The 21,139-nt window shown below is 40.1% G+C and overlaps 1 protein-coding gene across 43 annotated transcripts in view; it reads left to right on the plus strand.

Annotated features, from left to right (window-relative positions):
* Positions 1-21,139, plus strand: part of LOC1274388 (calcium-activated potassium channel slowpoke) — a 69,585-nt gene that overhangs the window by 42,836 nt on the left and 5,610 nt on the right. For 8 of the 43 annotated variants that reach the window (XM_061646206.1, XM_061646203.1, XM_061646202.1 and 5 more), the window contains 15 exons: positions 3,631-3,743; positions 5,603-5,761; positions 5,857-5,933; positions 6,638-6,673; positions 9,254-9,355; positions 16,057-16,134; positions 17,680-17,712; positions 18,380-18,521; positions 18,735-18,800; positions 19,457-19,631; positions 19,703-19,927; positions 20,033-20,312; positions 20,410-20,546; positions 20,624-20,766; positions 20,851-21,070. In XM_061646206.1, coding sequence (XP_061502190.1) covers positions 3,631-3,743; positions 5,603-5,761; positions 5,857-5,933; positions 6,638-6,673; positions 9,254-9,355; positions 16,057-16,134; positions 17,680-17,712; positions 18,380-18,521; positions 18,735-18,800; positions 19,457-19,631; positions 19,703-19,927; positions 20,033-20,312; positions 20,410-20,546; positions 20,624-20,766; positions 20,851-21,070 — 1,986 coding nt within the window. Of the gene's footprint in view, positions 1-1,791; positions 1,905-3,630; positions 3,744-5,602; positions 5,762-5,856; positions 5,934-6,637; positions 6,674-9,253; positions 9,356-12,146; positions 12,198-16,056; positions 16,135-17,679; positions 17,713-18,379; positions 18,522-18,734; positions 18,801-19,456; positions 19,632-19,702; positions 19,928-20,032; positions 20,313-20,409; positions 20,547-20,623; positions 20,767-20,850; positions 21,071-21,139 lie in introns of all 43 variants that reach the window. The other 35 variants (XM_061646240.1, XM_061646245.1, XM_061646244.1 and 32 more) reach the window with 27 other exon arrangements.

Here is a 21,139-nt window from a genome sequence, read left to right on the forward strand (position 1 = left end):
CCGCTGCACCCAGCGAATCGCCCCGGCACAATTGAGCGATGGGCTTCCAGAGGTCCAGAGGTTACGCGTTACATGAGCAGCGGGGGTAATGCGACTGCTGATACACAGATCGTTTTACTAACCTATTATTGTGTCTAGTCTCTTTTGCAGGAGAAGGAAGCGATGATTAAAAAAAAAAACACTCATCAAAAAAAAAAAAAGTTTTTGCTTTAAAAGATACTTTGGTTGTGTTGAGGGATTTTGGGATAAATTTTATTTAATTGGAAATATAGTTTAAGTAAACAAGTATCATCAACCAAAGGTAATGTACACAGCATCCGTCCGCAAACTCATTTATACTAGTGGTAGTTTGTAGTATTTGATTAATTATTATTTTATCAAACAGCAACAGTAAAAATTCTACACAAACTAACCAAACAATGCCTCCAAACAAAATAATAAAATAATTAACCAATAATCGATTATTCATATCAGCAACTATGCTAAAAATGTGGACGCTGTACGCTAGAACAATTTGTTTTCCTTTGATCTCAGTACTTTTCTAAATGTGCGTAGTATGTAGTTTAATTTGCTCAAGTGTATAATAATCTGATTATCGATCAATCTGTATGATCCGTCAATCAGTGAAGCGGTAATACACAGTAACAATTCCAATAGTGGCAGGAGCAGCAGTTGGAGGAATTATAATTATTTCCTATATTAATTAACCATTAGTGCATAGTTGCTTCACACGTTGCAGGCAGTCGTTGCTACTGCTGTTGGTGTTATTATTGTTATCCAAAACATATATTGTAACTTTTCACTTTTATATTTTTCCCTACTTGTACTCTTATCGTTTAATATGATAACAGTTAGAGAAATTTTATATTAGTATAAAATTTGCAATCTTCCAGAGTACAGAACCAGTACTGTGGTTCAAGTTTTTCTTTAAACAGATAGCCAATGGATGAAGCTTGTTTTGTTTAACTCTTTCTTTTGTGAAGTAATTTGCATGATGATCAACTACTGGTTCCTCTATCCCATATCAAGCTAATAAACCTGTAATGTTAAGTACTTCTTTCCCCGTCTAAGCAAACATGGTATGTAACTTTTTGCTCTGTTTTTCTCTTTTCTATACATATCTCGCACTCATTTGCCAGTATGTATGAATCTAATAGAATTGACAAAACGAGCGTCCTAGAATCGTTTCGTTTCCAATACAGCTGAATGAAAAGGCTAACACTGCTCTTGCAGTATAGAAGGTTTGAGAGAAACATGATTGTTCAGTGCTACAGTTTTTAATTTTCATAACATCGAACGTGCATAATTTCGTACTTCTCCTATCCAACGATCGTACCGCCGTGGTGGTTATTTTCTTACAAGTCACTGTAGATCAAGTATTGTTGTTTTTTTGCAAACAATGCCACTTCTGCAAACAGCTGTTGCCGCTCATACTGCAGTCTCTCGCAATTCCACATCATCACTCATAAAAATCTGCTTGCTATCTTTCTTTTCTCAGTTTGGTCCTAGCAAACGAACGAACCTTACTTATTTGTCCTTTGTCCTTGTCGTGTATCCGTTTTTGTATGTTTTTGTTGTTGTTTTGTTTTCATAAAACGTAAGACAATACTTTATGTTGCAAGTAAGCTGTACACTGTGTCTCCCACTACTAAAGAACGAAACGTCTTGACCCCGCACTACGGTTGCTACAGATGCTCTCTTGCTCTAGTTCCCTTTGCGTACGATCATCCTAATTTTTCATTCTCTGTAAAATGATATTTCAACTTCCAACTCGCTCCCAAACTTTTGTAGTCGCCAGACATGCAAGTATGGACGAATGATTATCTCAGGGGCACGGGGATGGAAATGTACACCGAAACACTGAGTCCATCTTTCATTGGTATGCCGTTTGCGCAGGCAACAGAGTAAGTCTACCCCAGAAATACGCCACAGTCACACTATCTCTCTTTCTCTGTCATTCTTTGTCTCTATATATCTGTTACATACACAATCTCTCTCCTCTCTCTCTCTCTCTATCTGTCTCTCTTTCTTCGTCCAATTTCTTCGTCCTGTGTGTCTAAATATTTTTTATGTCTATGTGTGTGTGTGTGTGTGTGAATTGTGCGTATGCTATCCACAACTGCTGCCATTGTAACTTTTGTTGATTAATTGGCGCTTTCACCATTCTTATGTTTCACCGTTTATGTGAATTATACTACCTTTTTTGGTTTACATTTGGTCCATGCAACTCACTAGTAGTGCGCCACCCGTATGGTGCTACATCAGAGCACTTGGATATGCATATATGTAATAAACAAAATACGTACACTGATCACTGAGAATGTTTAATCACTCCAAACATACAACACTACAAACAGCAATGGAATTTGATTCAGTCTCTACATTTCCATAACAGGACAACGGGCCCAAAGTGTACACTATCCCTGATCGCTGATACGATAGCGAATCATCACACCCACAATGAATTATCGGTGCGATATCGACATTATGGCTTCAGTTCAATTCCATTACATGTCTAATACTACTGCTAATACTACTACTACTACTATTACTACAATTACACTACAAAATGATTTCACAGCTCTATAATGGAAACCCAGTTTTTGCCATTGCTTTCGATGTTTAGGAGTAAATCGTTCAGTTGGGTAATAAATACGTCACTTATATGCTTCTCTTGGTTGTTGAATGTGCGTCCAGGCAGGTTCATTCGTTTCCCATCGTTTCCCCTTCGCTTCTATCGGTTGGTGGCACACAATATAGTTTCACACCCGTGAAACAACTATGCACCATGTGTACGGTGCTCTTTGCCCACTCGTGTACCAATTGTTCTTTAATAGTGAATGTTCGCTTTCGCATTTCACGACAAGGCATGGTTACTCTGGCATTCTCGGCAGGTAGCCTGTTGACAAAAGGAAGTTATTTTTACATTTACAATAATTTAGCATTATTTCGTCTGTGAATGTGTGTACAGAAGTTTGTGAGTATTTCATTTCATGCATATTTCATTATAATTTCTTACCCTTTTCAGATAAGATTCAGGCTAACTGCGAAAATACAATGCAAGTATAAAAATTGTATTTTATCGTCTGATACAGCTATATAGTTCAACGAAAGCAAAACTTGAGCCCCCCCTCTACTAATCGACACTTTTGATTTCATTTAAATTTCATTCAAAAATCGTCAACTTAAGAGATTTGGATGTATCTCTAGAGCTTACTGAAATTGCCTGATTCTTGCTGTTGTGTTCAATCCTTATCGACAGAGGACGATTTATTTGGCACCGACTAGACAAAATTGACCACGAACAAGTAGAAGTATAAAGGGATCGAAGCTTGCCCCATCTCATCCCCCCCACCCCATTCTACTATTACATGACTTTGTTAGCTATGAGTTGGATAGATTCAATTCAACGAGAAGCTATGTTTGTTCTGTAACGCTTTTTGTCTCCCAAGCGAGGGTTACTGGAACGTCAAATTACCTTCAGCTGTCAGAGTTGGGCCCGAAAAAGAGAAAAAAACCTGTTCGGACCGAATTCGACTCCTTTGCCATCATATCCTGTTTTCGCTTTTGTTATCTTTCTTTCTTTTCTTCTCTCTTTTTCTATCTTTCCCGTATCTCTACTAATTGCAGTCGCCAGATACACAGGCCTGGCAAAATGATTACCTACAGGGTACCGGATGTGAGATGTATACCGAAACCTTATCACCTTCTTTTACCGGCATGACTTTTCCACAAGCCAGCGAGTAAGAGTCCCGTTTTTGCTAAAAACTAACTAACATTCGTTTTATCGGTTTCATACCACTGACACAGTTAGCCGTCTGTACTGTGACATTTACCCCCTTTCTATCTCTACTAGTAAACTCTCTTTCTCTTACTTCTCTTAGTGTTTATTTACGATCCTAGTATGTTTACTGTTACTACTTCTCACTTTTCTTCTCCAGTATTGCTATTTACTAATTACTATCACTATTAATCTTACGCATTCTGTTATGACTTTTGACAATGACACTGCTACAAAATTCTAGCCTCATGCTAGTACTCAGCCTAGCGACAATCACTGAAGATGGTACAGGAAATGTTGCTACTAATGTTATTACTCAACCATATAGTGAAGTGTTGACAAATGATGACTGTACTATTTGCACTGGACTATTTCACAACTATCGTTATAATTTTCAACATTAACTCCGACATCATGAACGTATTATTGTAAATCTGTTGAATCACGAGAATAGTTTGTGCAGTAAGAGAAAACACTTACTCAAAAACTGCAACAGTTCCAAATTATGTACCAGAAAACATTAGGCCGACCTGATTATATGTTTGACGTTACCGGACACCTACTTTCCTTCTCTAATAGTTTAACATCTTTTCTATTCTACTCTTGATTGTGTTGTGTTACCTTTGTTAACTACATTAGTTTTCCCGTTCCAATAGACCGTACAAATAGCTACTGTTTCGTGGCTCTCCTTAGACCACATTCACTACTAACCAGTTTGTCAGTAGATGAGCTTTCCTGGTGTGTGTTTCAAAGACCCTCTGTTTTTGAAGCGTTGTGCCAAAGGCTTCGCTAAACCATAAAAAAATCAAGCAACCCTCTAGCAGCTCGCTCGATTAGTTGAGCTGAGCCCAAACGAGCTCGCAGCAGTTCGATAGTGGGCAGGCACCACCGCAGCATAGCTTCGACACGTTTACTTTTCTCTCCATCTCTTCAGTCATCTTCATCTATTTAGAACACCATTCGAACGCTAGATTAACTGCCATAGATCGAGCAAGCAAGCTATTGTCAACATTCGTCCCGTCCGCCAACGTGTCATTCCACCGTTCCACTGTATCGATATCCTGGTCGAAAAAAAATCGTTTCACTATAACATCGTCGCTGTTGTGCCATGCCTGTTTGAAACGATGAAGCGTAAAAGCTTGTAGTAAACTAAGCTATCACCCCTACTGATCCCATTGCCGTAGTGTGTATCCTCCTGCTTATGCTCATCGGAGTGTCTGAGGTAGCTACTTCTCCCGTTAGTCGCTGAGTAGTGTACCATAGTGCTTGTATGTATATGATCGTCCTGAGGCAGCGCTTGGCGATGGACTACACTTGACCAATAATGACATTGTCCAGACGTTGTGTATAATACAGCATTACCCAATTGTCCGTATCCGATTGCGTAGTACTCCTGCTGATAGAATGTAGCGCGAATAGCTGTGTGTTAGTAGCAGCTGAGCTGAAGTCCTCCCATACATGTACTCTGCTCTCACTTCAAACAACAACCCCGATCATGCACATAGTCACATAAACATTTGTAATGGCCGCTACTACCTAACACTCACTCGTTAGATCACTTATTCGTAGTAACAATCGTTAAACATCAGTAGTAGTTGTTGTCATGTCTGTAGTAGTAGTATTACTGAACCATCCTTGCATGCTTTCCCCTTTCTATCTGTATGTTCTCCTCCTGTTCTAGTGCACAATTGATAGTTGTGCGGTTATGTACATTCTTCGAGAGCAGATCTCACCACTTGTCACTTGTAACAGTGTACACGGGACGTTTGTTTCAATCGTTTCACTAACTCACCTGCTTTTCCATTACGTTCGCGACGTTAGGCTATGCTTCACCAAGCTTAAACTGTTACTGCTAGCCATCGAGATCAAGGGAGGTGAGGAAGGCAACGACAGCAAGATCTCCATCAATCCTCGGGGTGCAAAAATTCTAGCCAACACGCAAGGCTTTTTCATAGCGCAGAGTGCCGACGAAGTGAAGCGGTGAGAAAATGGCAGTGACCTTCGGTGGTCGGTACGGTAACGTTATGGACATCTGTAGTAAAACGAGACTTTCGCTTTTTTCTTCCCGATTTCAGTGCGTGGTTCTACTGCAAAGCGTGCCATGACGACATCAAAGATGAAACGCTGATAAAGAAATGCAAATGCAAAAACTGTAAGTATACGTTGAATCGACCTCCCATTTCCATACTAATTCCCAGAAACACAGTCTACCGACAAGAACGTCTCGATTAAAAGTGTAAACTCGTCTCTGCTTGTTTCGTCGACATTGGTACCCGTCTCAATTTTCGTCGAGTGAATGGGAGTGGAGAGATCGTCGCAAGGGTGTAACGGTGCCCATAGTGTCAGCAAGGCGACTAAGATACAAAACCTGGACCGGTTTTACCAGCGACTTACTTACTACTTTCCCTTCTGTATAGTTCTAACTTGTTTCTTACACGTTACTCCATGCCCTAGTTCCAATTCCTCTCAGTAACAGGTCTACCCGTCCCATACCATACCAACCAACCCTACAAACGCCTTGCCCGTTTTTGATAGATATGCATACCAACCGACCACCCGGATACTCACCACAATGATAATCTTTTCTAATTATTTTTATTCTCTTGGCGACCCCGAAATGAAACATTCTTCGCTGAACTTAATACTGTTGACAAACAAATAAATCATACACACACACAAAAAATCGTCCACCAAATGAAAATGGCCGCCCTCTTACACATGCGATGCGTGGCTTCCGATCATCAAACGGATTGAACCCCCGAATGAACATGAACAAAATGAAACCGAATCTGTTTGTGTTTTTCGTATGTGTGTGTGTTTTTATATGTGTATGTGTGTTCGTAACGCATTGTACAGTGACGGCACAAACCAGGACGAAAATAGGTGATCTAGGTAAAGCAATTGCATAAGTTTCACCTTTTTTTCTCAATTACTCTCGTTTTTAGTTAGATGAATTTTTGCGTAACTTCATTTACTCATTTCCAATACCTTTACGGGCGTATGATTTCCCGTTCTTCCCGTCTTCTAGTTGTCTTCTTTACCGAACAGTTATCGTTTCAGTACTAGTAACACATTTGCATTTTTTTCTCTTGTTTCAACATTTTGGTTAAGATTGCTACGATTTGCATTTTGATCAGTCAATCATGTGACACTTTCCGAAGTGCGAAACGTTTCGCTAGTAAAATAAGCGTGTTTCAGTTTCTTAACTACACGTACAAACATGCTTCAGTTTCTTCAGTACACTATTTTAGACCGTATTTACATGAAAGCTTGATTTACTTTCGTCTTAATGAGTGCCATTCTAGATAATTCATTGGTATACTTAAATATAAAACAACAAAAAAACATACACACAAACACACATCTTCCTTCCGAGCGCATATGTAAAGCGAGCGTAAGACTAGCTCAATGTTCCTCAATGCAGACATTATTGCACTGTAAATAGGAGGAATTTTGACGCATTGGATGCTGTAAATTTTTTCACTCTCTTTATCTCTCTCTCTTTACCTATCTATCTATCTATCTCTTATACTCTTTCATTACTATCACTGATAAATTTTTCACTCTCTTCTAACAAGTATAACCAGTAATTTGTAGTATTGATTTTTAACTATTTGCTGCAGTAAACAGTGGGCGCTTTTTTAGTATTTTGTTTTTTTTTTGTTGTAAATTTTTCAGATTCAAATTTCCTTTTCTTACGAGACTCTGTATAAATTGTTCGTTATGTACTCAGGGGGCTACCGATAAATGTCGGATGTTGGTTTCGTTTACCAAGCGATAGAGCATTTGTGCGTTTTCAATGTTTTGCGCTTTGATAACTCACTAGCAATAAGGAAATACTTCAAGTAATGTAAATTTATACAAATCTATGACTGTAAGATTTCACACAAGTAGCAACTAACAGTAAAAGAAAATTAAGGAAGTGGAAAAGGGATGGTACATTGCAGCACATCTGAACCTTTACAGCGTTCATACCTTTATTCCCTTTCAAGTCGTTTTAGCATTCACTGTGTTAAGTCAGACTGACAAGCAAAAAAAAGCCAGACTTGGTTAAAGATCAATACTTTGTATCTATTTATTTTCTATTCTCTTGGTGTTCATCTTAGTATGTTTGTGAAGGTTTCCTTCAACCATCGTCTGTATCTTGAGGAACTTGCTATTATACAGGGCACATGCACTTACTTCCCACATACATATACATTGCTCCCTGGATTAGTGTTACCGATAGGCCCGAAACACCACTCATGAGCATTAATAATTGACACATTATTGACTATAGTTTTTCTTTCTTTTTTTGTAAAATCATTAAGCTAATACGAATCGTTAACGCCATTTCGATGATGAGTTTCATGTCATTGCACTGTGTGTAATATACGCCAAATGTCCAGCCAATTTTAAAGAGCATATGATCCGTATAGCTCATACCTGTGCTTACGATGGTTTCTGTTAATGATCACAAACGTTGTCGTCATATCAGTGGCAATGATTGCATGATTATTTGGGACGAAAGAAGTTCCGTAGTCTGGAAAGATTCCCAAACGCGCTCCTTCGAAGTAAACGCTTCTACAAGTTCATTATAAACATGCTCAATACCCACATACAACCCAAACGAACATATGTTGTTTTCTTTCTTACGTTCTGCATGAATGCTTGGTAATTCAGCACGAATTAATTTGAGTAGATGAATACGAAAACTGTCGTACCTGTACCTACATCGTTCCCGAACGCCATCTTCTACACATCTTGTAATAATAGCATGAATAACATTCAAGTAACATCATCTCTGTCGTAGAATACTCTATCTAAGCCAATCGTTATCGGAAGATAATTCGGAAAACAGAAGCGATATTGTATGCATTAGGTATAACATCGTAAGGGATACCTTCCTCAACTATCTGTCTAATTGCTAATCGATGCAAGCGAGAAAGGGGAAGTGTAATACTTATTCTAGCTATATCGTCCTAGCCTAATCGCAACGGTAAGCATCTGCCGTCTATTATGCCGTTGGTATTGCAGATGCCATGCTAAGCTGTGCTGCGCATAATTGTTCTGGCTAGCGACAAAGCTCAGCTCACTGTACAAAGGTATTAGGTTCCATGGGGAAAGGGGAAGTGTTGTTGTGCTGTTGCGAGGGTTTCATGTATGCCATATTTTGTTGCTCAAATTTAGTGTAATAAATCTTACAGCAGCGATACTCGTGTATATTGTATATGCCGTGCCCATGTAGCCATCAACTCGTCCGATAAGCGCGTCACACGGTTTGCATCAAGCGGCATCACACTGCTACCACTCTCCCATCATCCATCGCCATCATCATTCCGCCCCACGCGCAAGTCTGCCACAGTCTGGTTTTCGATCCTTATTTCACCATCAGCGCCAGCGCTCTCCAGTCGATTCCGTACCATGGACTGCAGTACTTTGTTTTATTTATCGAAATATCGTTTTCTCTTATTATACATGTACGCCTTTCAGATGTGGGCATGATTATGATGCAGACAGGAATGGTAAAACAGGGCCTTAACTCCGCCTGTCACACTTACATCGACGGTACGATACCAAACATTCAAGGCAAATGTATATTGTATATGCAAACGTATTACTATTTCCCGCCTATAATACCTCAGTTATTTGTTCTTGAAACTACTAGGAACACAATTACCCTTCCACATTGCCATTAAAGTTTAACATTGCTAGTGAATGTATGATTTTACCGACCAGCTCTAACATCTTCCGTTTTCGTTTACCAAAACCCGTTTTAGTTTGGCCTCCGTTCTGTAAAGTTCTATCTATTCATGCTCTACTGCTACTACTAATAATACTGTTACTACTACTACTAATACTACTACTACTACCACTGCTACTCTGCTGGAACTGTTCCCTATCTCTTAACGCTACTTAACATTATCGATTCTAACCACTTATTCGTTGATCTGTTTGTCTTTGTATATTGATTTGTATGTGTGTTACTTTATGCCTTTCTTACTGCTATCTGCATATTTCAGCCAAATCTGATACGTTAATTGAAAAGTGTGTTTACTTTTTGTGTTGTTGAATCCTCCCAACCCAGAAACAGGCATACAAAAAACTTGTTTCGATGGTTATTTGGTTGGCTTATTCTATTTTCACCTAAATAAGTTTCGTTAAGAAAAACAACTGCTATTTTGTTAGGCTGTATTCCTTCGTTATGTTATGGGTTTTGTTCATTTTAAATCAATTGCTTACGCACTAATAAACCCCCTTAAACGAACCAAACTATAAACTCTCTGTTTTTCTAAACGCTACCATGCTATTCCTCAGATTTAAAATAGCTGACATTTTGCTCCCAAATCTTTACTTCTTGTGCCCAATGCAGAGGCCGCCTTTCAACCTTTCTTTTGATTTGAAGAATAAATTAACACTCCCACAAAATTTGCAAACAAACCTTTCTGTTTAAAGTTGGATGCTCTAGTATAAACCCCAGATAGATTGCCAGTTATGGTTTGAAACAGTTTCAGTTCAGCACGCCACGGCTCACGTCTTGACGAACTTAGCACACTAGTGGTTCTCACTTTCTGAGCCTGTTGCATGAGGCCTGCCAACACAACAAGTTCTTTCTCCAAATGCAACACGATTTCACTCGTTTCCTCGTCAAAGGACTGTATAGTTTAACATAAAATTTCAACAAAAGTATCAGCTATTTTAAGTCGTTGAAAGCTTGCTCATAAAACTTTCCGTATCAGTCTGCAAAACAGGAAGCTATAATTTGATGTGGATGATGTCAGCAAGCCCCTGTGCTAACATGTTAGGCACGAGTTTTTGAAACCCAAATAATTTCCTTTACAGTTGACAAGTAATAGCACTGGTCCAAATTCAAATCATTGCAATTAATTATTTACGAAGTGTTAAGCTGAGGTTATACGCAGCACGACTAAATATGCGGCTTTGTGTTTTTGTTTTGTTTGACTGTATATCGATGTTGAATTGCAAAGCAATGATCGTTAGTTTTGTTTTCTGTTTTATACGATGATCCCGGTGTAACAGAGCTTCCTCAAACTGTATCGTTGATTATTGCTTCCACGTGATAGTAATGCGATTAAATAGGTCTGCAATCAGATGATATACGTGGTATTGCAATATACAAAATACCTTCGGCTGAATGCAATTGTGTTGGGTGATAGCTACTGCAGTGGCATACAGTCGAGCAAATGATACATTGATCGTATCATCGAGAGGCAAATACAGCCAATAGGCTCAAAGTCTATATATAAATAAATATATAAATACAATGTGTACTTAGTGAATGAGACGTGTACATCGAACTGTGGTTTCGTCCATTATCTAGTAAAAACAAACTGTTTACTTGTACGAAGAATCGCTGTAAATATTCCAAATCAATGTTTTAAATAACTTACCTATACTGTGCATGGAATATCTCATTTGAATGAACCAAAATGTCAATGCCCTGTGTACATTTCCCATTGTGTGTAACTTTATGTAATGGATATCAGCTGAATGTTTTGTAAATAATCATAGATAAATGGGAAGCCTTTTAAAACTAACAAGAAGGAGAACATTCTGCGTGCTTTTTTCTATTGACAATGGTTTGTTCTGGACACTCGTTTTGCTACGTTCAGCGCAACGTGATAGGGTCAGGATTTAAAGCTTCTGTGATGTCCAGTACAGTGTTCGTACCTACTGATGTCAATTTTCAGCTATCCGTACCGCTCTTGCCAGAAGCAATTATAGGTCGTTTCTCAAACATGGTTGGTCGTACACTTCCTCTGATTTCGAATCGTCGAATCGTTGAAATCTCAACATTCCCTCTCTCTATCTACCGCTCTAAATCACCATACAATAAACAAAAACAACCTCTCTCTTTAGCGCGACTCGAAGTCCGCTAAATTAGTCCGCAGACACCATCCACCAATACCCATTCGCTGCGTATCACCAATCTTCATCCCCTTGTTATCGGTCGTCTGACTAGGTCTAATGAAGCAGCGCTTTCCTTTCCGCAAGAAAAGTTCACTACAAGATTACCCTGACCGTTAAACTAGCGTCATTCTTTCCCAGTTTTGCTTCAATCTCATCTAGTTCTGTTAACGCAATCTTACTATTGATACTTTTTCTCTTTTTCTTTATCTCTTCCCATCGGTTACCGTGTTCAATTCGGTTCGATTCCATATTGCGCACGTCTACCTCTGCCGCGGTGTAATCACACGAAACTGCAAACTTCTTTTATGTGATTCGATTCATACCAAACAATAATTATTAAAAAACAAACAAACATACAAACAATTTCGGGTGACGGATAACCGCTTTCATTGCCGTAATTGTGTAACGTTTTGTCTTTCCCCAAATTCCATAACTGCACGCACTGCTAACATAGTGGCAACGTTCAGAAAGGGCGTCCGAGCGATTCAGATTGTTGGACGTGCAAGTACGTATGATTGTAATAACTCAAACCTCAAACTTATAATAATAATAATAACAATAATAATCATGTTAGGTAACTATTTATCAGTCGATGCTATGATGTATATTGTGTATGTTTTTCGTTATCCTCTTCTGTTACTGGTTTTGAACGGAATATATTCCCATAGAATAGCACGACCGGATCCCCCGGACGGACACCCGCCCACTCGGGTGGCCGCGCCCGCGTGCGTGTGTGTGTGCGTGATTATAGGGCCTCCCTTTTCTCAAATAGCTCTGTCGTGTCGTTTTTTGTCGTGTATTCAATGTTTTTTTTCTTTCCAATCCCTTTCCCTTTACCATCATGAACTGCGGAAGTTTCAATGTCAGGCGTTAGTTGTCCGACTTTTTTGTATAACCTCTTTTGCCTTTCCTATGTACAACGTCTTTCCCCCTTCTCCCTCTCCCACATACACACACACACATGCACGCACCCTACCGATCCCGATTCATCAGTGTCAGTGTATGTTTTCGTGTACTATTAGATGGTTGATCTTGTAAAACAAAAAACAAACCACTAGAACAGTCAAGTATCTACAGTAATGAAAGTCAATTGCAGTCAATTCATTCCCGTTTTATATGTTTAACAATTTCCCTGTTTTCACGTCTCATAGTATTCCATCCAAAATATAAAAATGATCGGTTTCTCTCCTGTCTCCTTCCTCCCGCCCATACTGACTTAATGAGGATCGATCGCACGAAAATGTTCCTTCGGCCTAGGAAAGGCAAATGATTCAAGTCAAATGTAGTACACGCGGCTCCACCGTGCCGTTAGGAACATTTTTGGGCCCTATTTTTTGATGCCGTGCTCGCGTCACGCAGTACATTCACGCCGCGCTGTTCGAAACTATTTACACACAAAAAATGGGCCGGAAAAAGATGTGGTGGCTAAAATTGTTTGCAAATAGTTTCGCATTGCCGAACGGATGTTGGGCCGCAAACACGCACTAGGCGTGCATTGCTCTTCGTGTTTTGTACTGTGGAGTAAACGTGCTGCTGCTGCTGATGCTGCTGGAGTTTGAAGTCGTATCATTCAGTACACAATTCAGTCAGCAGCGTGTGAGAAAGACTCTGTCTACTCGCGACTATGATATTAGACCGTTCAAAAACTGTGTTGTTACCGTGTCGCTTTGTTTTATATATTACATGTATTGTGATACCTGTCGTAATCTCAGCGTATATTTTCTGTTCCTAATTACTAGTTCGTTCGTTCTTTGTGTCCTTGCGAGTGTCAAATCGTCTTCTGTAGAGTAAATCACTTTGACAAACAAATCAACTAAAAATGTACACCCTATTGGCTGTGTCTCCATTCGGCTAGCTGAAACGTGCTCAATTGCTAAGCTGAGCTCAATTCTAACTCGTACAAGAGAGGCAAACATTTGGCAAAATTTGGCTCAGAAATATCTACAGTGCGATAGATTTGTCATGCATAACCTGCCCCAAAACCGAACTCTACTCCTCTCCCACACACCCTTTCGTGTGTCTTTACCCAGGAGTTCACGATCGCATTAGCCACGATAATACTGTCCGCTGTGAACTGATTATGATCATTTTCCCCCCTTTTTTCCTCCTTGCAACCAATTTCTATATCTCGTGTTGCACCCACCAATGACCAACGAAAAACGAATCTTTGGGTGCCAACGTTAAACATTCATTGTTGATTAACATCACCATAAACAAAACGAATGCATTGTCACAAAACAAACAATCAAACTCATTTACCACGATCTATAGCCGACGATTTCTTACATCCAACACGTAAGTTGTTCATCATCTCGTATTATATATGCATACACGCCGTAGTATATAGAGCGAAAGTTAACCGAAGCTAATTGAACATACATGTTCGTTTTGTTTTTTCAAGTGCTCCCCAATATTGTGTGTGTGTGTGTGCGCGCAATAGGGAGGGTTTAAGGACATTTTAATTTTGATTTGTTTTACTTTTCGCTACATAAAAAAGTGCATATTGCAAAAATGCACTTGTGTGTATTATACACAAATAAACGAGAGCTTGATTACACACACATAGCTGCGCAGCGCTTTTGCGTACGAGCACGTCCAGTGTTGTGCTGAGCATCACCACACCACCAGTTGAATTGGCATTCGGTATATTGTTCTGTGGCGGTTGCCAACATTGCCTAAAAGCCGCATAAAAAATATGGTCACAAGCGTCCGTATATTCTGCTACAGAGAAAGGGGTGTAAACTAATGTAGCAAACCAAAAAACAGATACAACGTTGCGTCTATATATTTATGGGACAAAAGGATGGCTTCATACCAATTGGCCTTACTTTAATGTGCTAAGGGAGGAGCTCGTTTCGCTGAATTTGGCCGATAATTCGCCCTGTGAATCTACACCGAACAATTAGTCTGAATTATCGGTTAAGCGAATTTGTTCAAGCATTACACTACCACATCCGGCCTGAGCTATAATATCTAAATGATTTCCAATGTAAACATAAAAGAAAACAACAAAATCACAAAAGCTTAAGTAGAGTACGAACACTCCGACACCACCACACACCATGTAGCTAAAGGTGTACTCGCATTATAGCCGTAGAACATAGTAGATTGATCCTTTTGTTCACACTATTTTAACATAGCCATCACCGTATCCGGTAGTAGTCCGCAATTCACTAAATACTAAATAGCTAAGCAAATGAAAATTCAAAACAAAAAACAAATCCAATCCGTTCACTTTTCCGAATAAAAAGAGACAATTTTCCATGGCCCACCCATTAGCATCACCCAATCAATGCTCGCAGTTCTCACGCATACACGTTTACAGCCATCATTCAGCTGATCATTGTGCATCTTTGTGATCCTTCTCGCTAGGTTCGCCCAGTTATTCGTTTCGCTTTGATCATTGTGCGCCCTCCTTCACCCTCTGCATCGTATGTGTGTATGTTTAAATGTGCGTGTGTATGTGTATGTATGCATAGGTTTAGCTGCTCTGCCTGTTATAAGCATTATGCTTGAACGCATTATACTTTCTATAGAAACAGTAGGACCTGTAATACTGCTCTGAGCGCTTTTATTGTTTTTTTTATCGGTTGCTTCTGTTTCGGATGTGTTGTTATAGTCAATCGATGCGCGCTACAATTGTATAGATTCACGCCTAGTATAAATTATTGCACACCCGTGTCACACACAGACATCAAACTGCTAATGTCATCATTTTTTGGGAGGTGGGAACTTATGTATAAAAAAAACTTTTTTTTTTCTTCATCAGTTTCATGTTTAGAACAGTTAGCTATGTATTGATCATTCAGTTTTCTGTTCATGCTATTGCTGTTATGCTTTTTTACATCTACCAATTGGCTTACCACCATGAATTAAGAGCGTAGTGAGTGTGAACGACACTGCTTTGAAGTGCTTACTTTTCGAGAACTGTGTTTTTGATACCTTGTGCTTTTGAATCGCTTTCAATATCTGCAAGAGCAATTAAATCACTAACTATAGTGCTGCATTTACTTTTTCCTCCTACTTTTGTCTCTTTTTTGACACACACAAACACACCCGTTTAGCTTTTCGATTTTATCTCTTTGACGAATAGCAATTGTACCGTGTTTTTTTTTTGTTGGTTTTTTTTTTCTTCTATGAAATGGTTCATATTTTGAAAACTAGCAATTTTGTAATAGTATTTTCTTTTCTACGTTCCAGTTGTTTTTTGAGACTTTTTGTTTTGTGTTGTTCCGTTCTTCTCTTGTTTTGTTTTGGCTTTTGTTGTTAAAACAACAACAACATTCCGCAAATCCACACGCCATTACGCGGTGGACAGCTTTAGCGAACAAACTTTAGAGCTCTTGTTTGTATGACTTTTGCAGACGACGGTCACCATCCTGCTCCCACGTTCACCCCACCGGAACTTCCGAAGCGGGTGCATGTTCGTGGAATTTCATCGGGTAAACTGATCTTTCTTGCCGATCTCTTCCATATCCTGCTTGTTGCAACGTTTCTATTGTCTTCTCTTGTATCCAGCGTTTCAGTTCGATTTCAGTTGTCTGTTTTGTGTTGCGTTTTGGTTTGATTATCCGTCTTTCTCACGCCTCGAGCTCGCAGCGCAAACACGTTCCCCACATTGTTTTTATTGTTCTTTTCTAGCGTTTAACAATACGCCCAAAATTCACCGTTTGTTTCGTTGAAGTAATGTTTCCGTTAGCTGTTACAAGGTTTTGGTTTTAATTCTCTACTCTCAAACCTCCCAAACAAGCATCCCCACACATACACACTCACACACATACTTCCGTTGACCAGTAAGTGTACTAGTATAAATTTGATGGTATAATTTCGGCAAACCCAGATTAAACCCAAGTATTTTTTTTCTCTCTTGGCATACATTTTCGGTTTTGTTTCGGATTTGTAAACTACCACAGAATTTGACATAAAAATAGCCTTTGAAAATTAATTTATGCATCGTAAAAATATGAAATCTTTCTATTACGCTGCTCGATTGAATATAATCAACATAAAACCAAAAACAAAAAAAGTGTTTCAGAGTAGTGTAAGATATTAGCAAAACAAAAGTAAATATAATTGGACACAAAAACAGGAGCATACAACATCATTGTAAGAAAATACATCGAATCCTTTGAATATAAACCTTACTGAATCAGTCTCACAATATAATCTATTTGCTTATTTTTTCCAATTTAAACAAATGTCCCCAACAGTATAATCTATTTCGTATAGTCTTTCTACATCTGTCTGTCCGATCAGTTTGCAGACAGTTACAAAGATAGTTGCCTCTTTGCCTAGGATTGAAACTAAACACTTAAAATGGCGTAGATGCTTTGGTCAACTGATTGCATGCTTAAACGCTTGTTCTTCTATTTTTGTTTTACCTCTACTTTGAGATTTCACTGTTGTGCTCGCTTTTACGTAGGAGTGTTGTTTTGTTCCGTTCCGTTATTTCACCGTTTTGCTTTTATACCGGCATATTTCGTTTCTAACCCATTTTGATTTACTACTATAGAGTTGTTAAGCGTATCGACAAGTCGTGCGAACCATTATACCCGTTGCCGTATAATGTATCGACGATGGAAGATATAATTATATTACCTATATCTTTAGCAAAGCGTGCGATGGCCGACGACCGAACATCATGACTAATGTGCATTCCGTTATTCTTTTTTCTAACCCCTTGCTCCAAACCATACACAAACCAATCTTTCAAACGAAAACACACCTTCCATCACACATATACAAAATCAAACCCCATATGCACCGTGTGTACGTATCGCACGTGCGATCAAACCGCATTCATCAACCGATTGCCCACCACCATCAACGCTCTCATATCGTGCGTGTGTGCGTTTGTGTGCGTGTGCAAAACACTCATCCCTTGCAAAACACCATTAATGTTGCGCACACCATACCAAAACTGATACCCGTCGTGACACGGATACCGATACGTGGACCGAATCGAACCATCCATTCGCACACCCAAGGCGATATTACGCGGGATCGGGAGGACATAAATTGTGAGTGTCATCTGAACTGTTCTTCTCCTTTTTTTCTGTGGGACAATTATACTCTAATTAACTGTTCTCTTTCTTTTACGTAAAACTCTATCTGTAAATGTTTCGTACTTCTTTTTTTTTCACCGAAACTATCTCTCTGATGTCTGTTTCTCTGTTATGCTTTTCTTTTGAAACCCCTGTCTCTTCTAGCAGTTACATCTTCTCGTACTAGACATTTTCTCTTCTCTTTACCAACACTTTTGTGTCTCTTTCTTCCGTCCGTCTTTGTGTTTTGTTAGCAATTTCGTTTTGCAATGTGTAAATACTGCTTACTTAAACTAAACCCTTTTGTTATCTATCCACCAGCTCCCTTATGTGTATCCTTCAACCAATCCTTTTCTACTTGTACGTTCCCTTTTAGACGATCCTTCTTTCTTCTTTCTCGTTGTATGTAAACATGTTTGTTGAATCATTTTCAGTGTCGTGCAACATAGATGTGTACAGGTCAAATGGCGCCCTGCTATGTACCGTACCACTTTCAAACGATGTTATACTATTATTCTGACGTTGTACCGAGTTTCTGTCCCATTCTCTATCTGGATCCTGCATCGATCTAGACGTACATAGCAACCAAAGCTATACTAATTCGCGCCTTGCTTGCTTCTTTATACCTTCTTCCCGTATTTAGTGATCAATCGTAATAGACGAAGCAATGTATCGATGACCGGCTCCAACCAGATGCTAAACTCGACGAAACAAGTTAACAAAGTAAAGCCCAATGTAAATAGGCAACCACCGGACAACTTAATATCACCGTCGACGTATAACAGGTAGGTTCAATATCCTCCCCATCCCCCAATTGCGTGGGTTAGAGTGGTCTCACTCTCTTCCCAACCAGTACTTGTGCGCGTTTCTTTTAATATTCACTCCCTTTGATGGGGGACGATTGAAATGAGTTGAACAATAAGATCATGTTTTAGAGGACATGTGACTTGAGTTGAAGCGAAACATCTCACACCTACCGAATGCTGGTATTTTTTCAGGCCACCCGAAACAGAACCAAGCCCGTACGCTGGCTATCAACTCGCTTACGAAGTGAAAAAGCTAATGTATGCACCAACACTATGTTTCCTTGCGTCTTGATTTTGATTGTTCATTGTACCACTTTGAGATAGAAATACTCCCCGTTTTTTGCTCTGTACTTCCTTTCTTTCTTTTGTTGTTATTGTTGTTTGGTTGATTTGGTTTGATTTTGCTCAATGCATTTTAATAGTTGGTTCAACACTTCACACCCGTTTTTCTTCCCCCAGTTTTATGTATGGTTTTGAATACGTGTTAAAAAACTGTCACAACCACTTGTAGTGTTTTTTTACAATTGTCAGAATTGTATTGCTTTTGGTTTCCATTTCACTAAAGATAGTTGCGGTCGTTTCATTTGCTTGAATGATTGATTGATTTTTCATTGTTTCTTTATCGGTAGACAGGGGTGTCCAAAATTATGTTCTTTTTTCTTTTTTTTATTTTTGTTGGTTTGATTGTATTTACCATTCCTTGCCACATTGGAGTATATGGATGTAGGTTGATCCTTCCCTCCTTCCTGCTTCCACTAGTGTACTTAATTATTTCGTTGCTCAGTATGGTTTGAACAACATTTCGTTTCGTTACCGTATCTGAACGCTTATATTGTAGTTGTTCGCTTGTAGGACCATTAGCGCAAGTATTTTAGTACAATTGTGCTCATTTTAAAACACCCCTTCCACTGTAGGCCCACAAGTCGCGGCAGCGGTTCCGGTGCGCAGAGTCAAAACGGAGTCACGCTCCAGGCGGGCATCGCCGACGATCAGTCGAAGGACTTCGACTTCGAAAAAACGGAAATGAAGTACGATTCGACGGGCATGTTCCACTGGAGCCCGGCCAAAAGCCTGGAGGAATGCATCTTGGTAAGTGGGGAAGGTAGCATGCCCAGCAAGTATGTTGAATTTTCTACTCACGAACGAATGTCATGTTGTAGGATCGAAACCAGGCGGCCATGACCGTACTGAACGGACACGTGGTCGTGTGTCTGTTTGCCGATCCAGACTCGCCGCTGATAGGACTGCGAAACTTGGTGATGCCATTGCGTGCGTCCAACTTTCACTATCACGAACTGAAACACGTCGTCATCGTAGGATCGGTCGAATACATCCGACGAGAGTGGAAGATGCTGCAGAATCTTCCCAAAATCTCCGTGCTGAATGTAAGTAGCACCTCGTCCTTCACGTGTCGGGAGGACCTATGGGGGCAGAGGTTAGAACGTAAAGTATCTTACCTGGTTTTGTTTTTAATTCCTCACGCCAATCAGGGCTCGCCTCTCAGTAGAGCAGATCTCCGTGCCGTCAACGTCAACCTATGTGATATGTGCTGCATTTTGTCAGCGAAAGTTCCTAGCAACGATGACCCAACGCTAGCCGACAAGGAAGCCATTTTGGCATCGCTGAACATTAAGGCCATGACATTCGACGACACGATAGGCGTGCTAAGCCAGCGAGGCTCCGAGCAAGACAATTTAACTCCTGTAGGTAGTCCAATAGTTCTGCAGCGTCGCGGTTCCGTGTATGGCGCCAATGTGCCCATGATAACAGGTAAATATGGCTGGAGGCATTCGAAATGCTCAATGTTTCGAAATTCGGGCCAGGCACAGGAGAATTAATGCGTTTGCGTTCGTTCTGTCCATTGCAGAGTTAGTTAATGATAGCAATGTACAGTTTTTGGATCAAGATGATGACGATGATCCGGACACTGAGCTGTATCTGACGCAACCGTTCGCTTGCGGTACAGCGTTCGCTGTGAGTGTGCTGGATTCGCTGATGTCCACGGTACGTATGGTCGAGCTGGTTGCGCTTGATGGTGAACCAATTATTTGATTCGACAACTGCCCATCATTCACTTGCAGACATACTTCAATCAAAACGCCTTAACTCTAATTCGTTCATTAATCACGGGTGGAGCTACACCGGAACTAGAATTAATCCTGGCCGAAGGTGCTGGACTCCGCGGTGGATATAGCACACCGGAAAGCTTGAGCAATCGCGACCGGTAAGTGACTGGCCCAAGGACTCGAAGGGAGTCTAAGCTGGGCCATAGTTGATGTTTTCCTACCTCGCTTTCTCCCCTGCACAGATGTCGCGTTGGACAGATATCGTTGTACGATGGACCGCTGGCACAGTTCGGGGAGGCCGGCAAGTACGGCGATCTGTTCGTGGCCGCACTCAAATCGTACGGCATGCTCTGTATCGGTCTGTACCGATTCCGTGATACCAGTTCGAGCTGTGACGCAAGTAGTAAACGCTACGTTATCACCAATCCACCGGACGACTTTTCCCTACTGCCAACCGATCAGGTAAGTTACGTTGCATGCTTAAGTGATAGCGAAACAGGCACTAACCATTGTTTATTGCAACCTCCCCTC

The sequence above is a fragment of the Anopheles gambiae genome, chromosome 2, assembly GCF_943734735.2.
Source record: "Anopheles gambiae chromosome 2, idAnoGambNW_F1_1, whole genome shotgun sequence".
Taxonomy (NCBI): domain Eukaryota; kingdom Metazoa; phylum Arthropoda; class Insecta; order Diptera; family Culicidae; genus Anopheles; species Anopheles gambiae.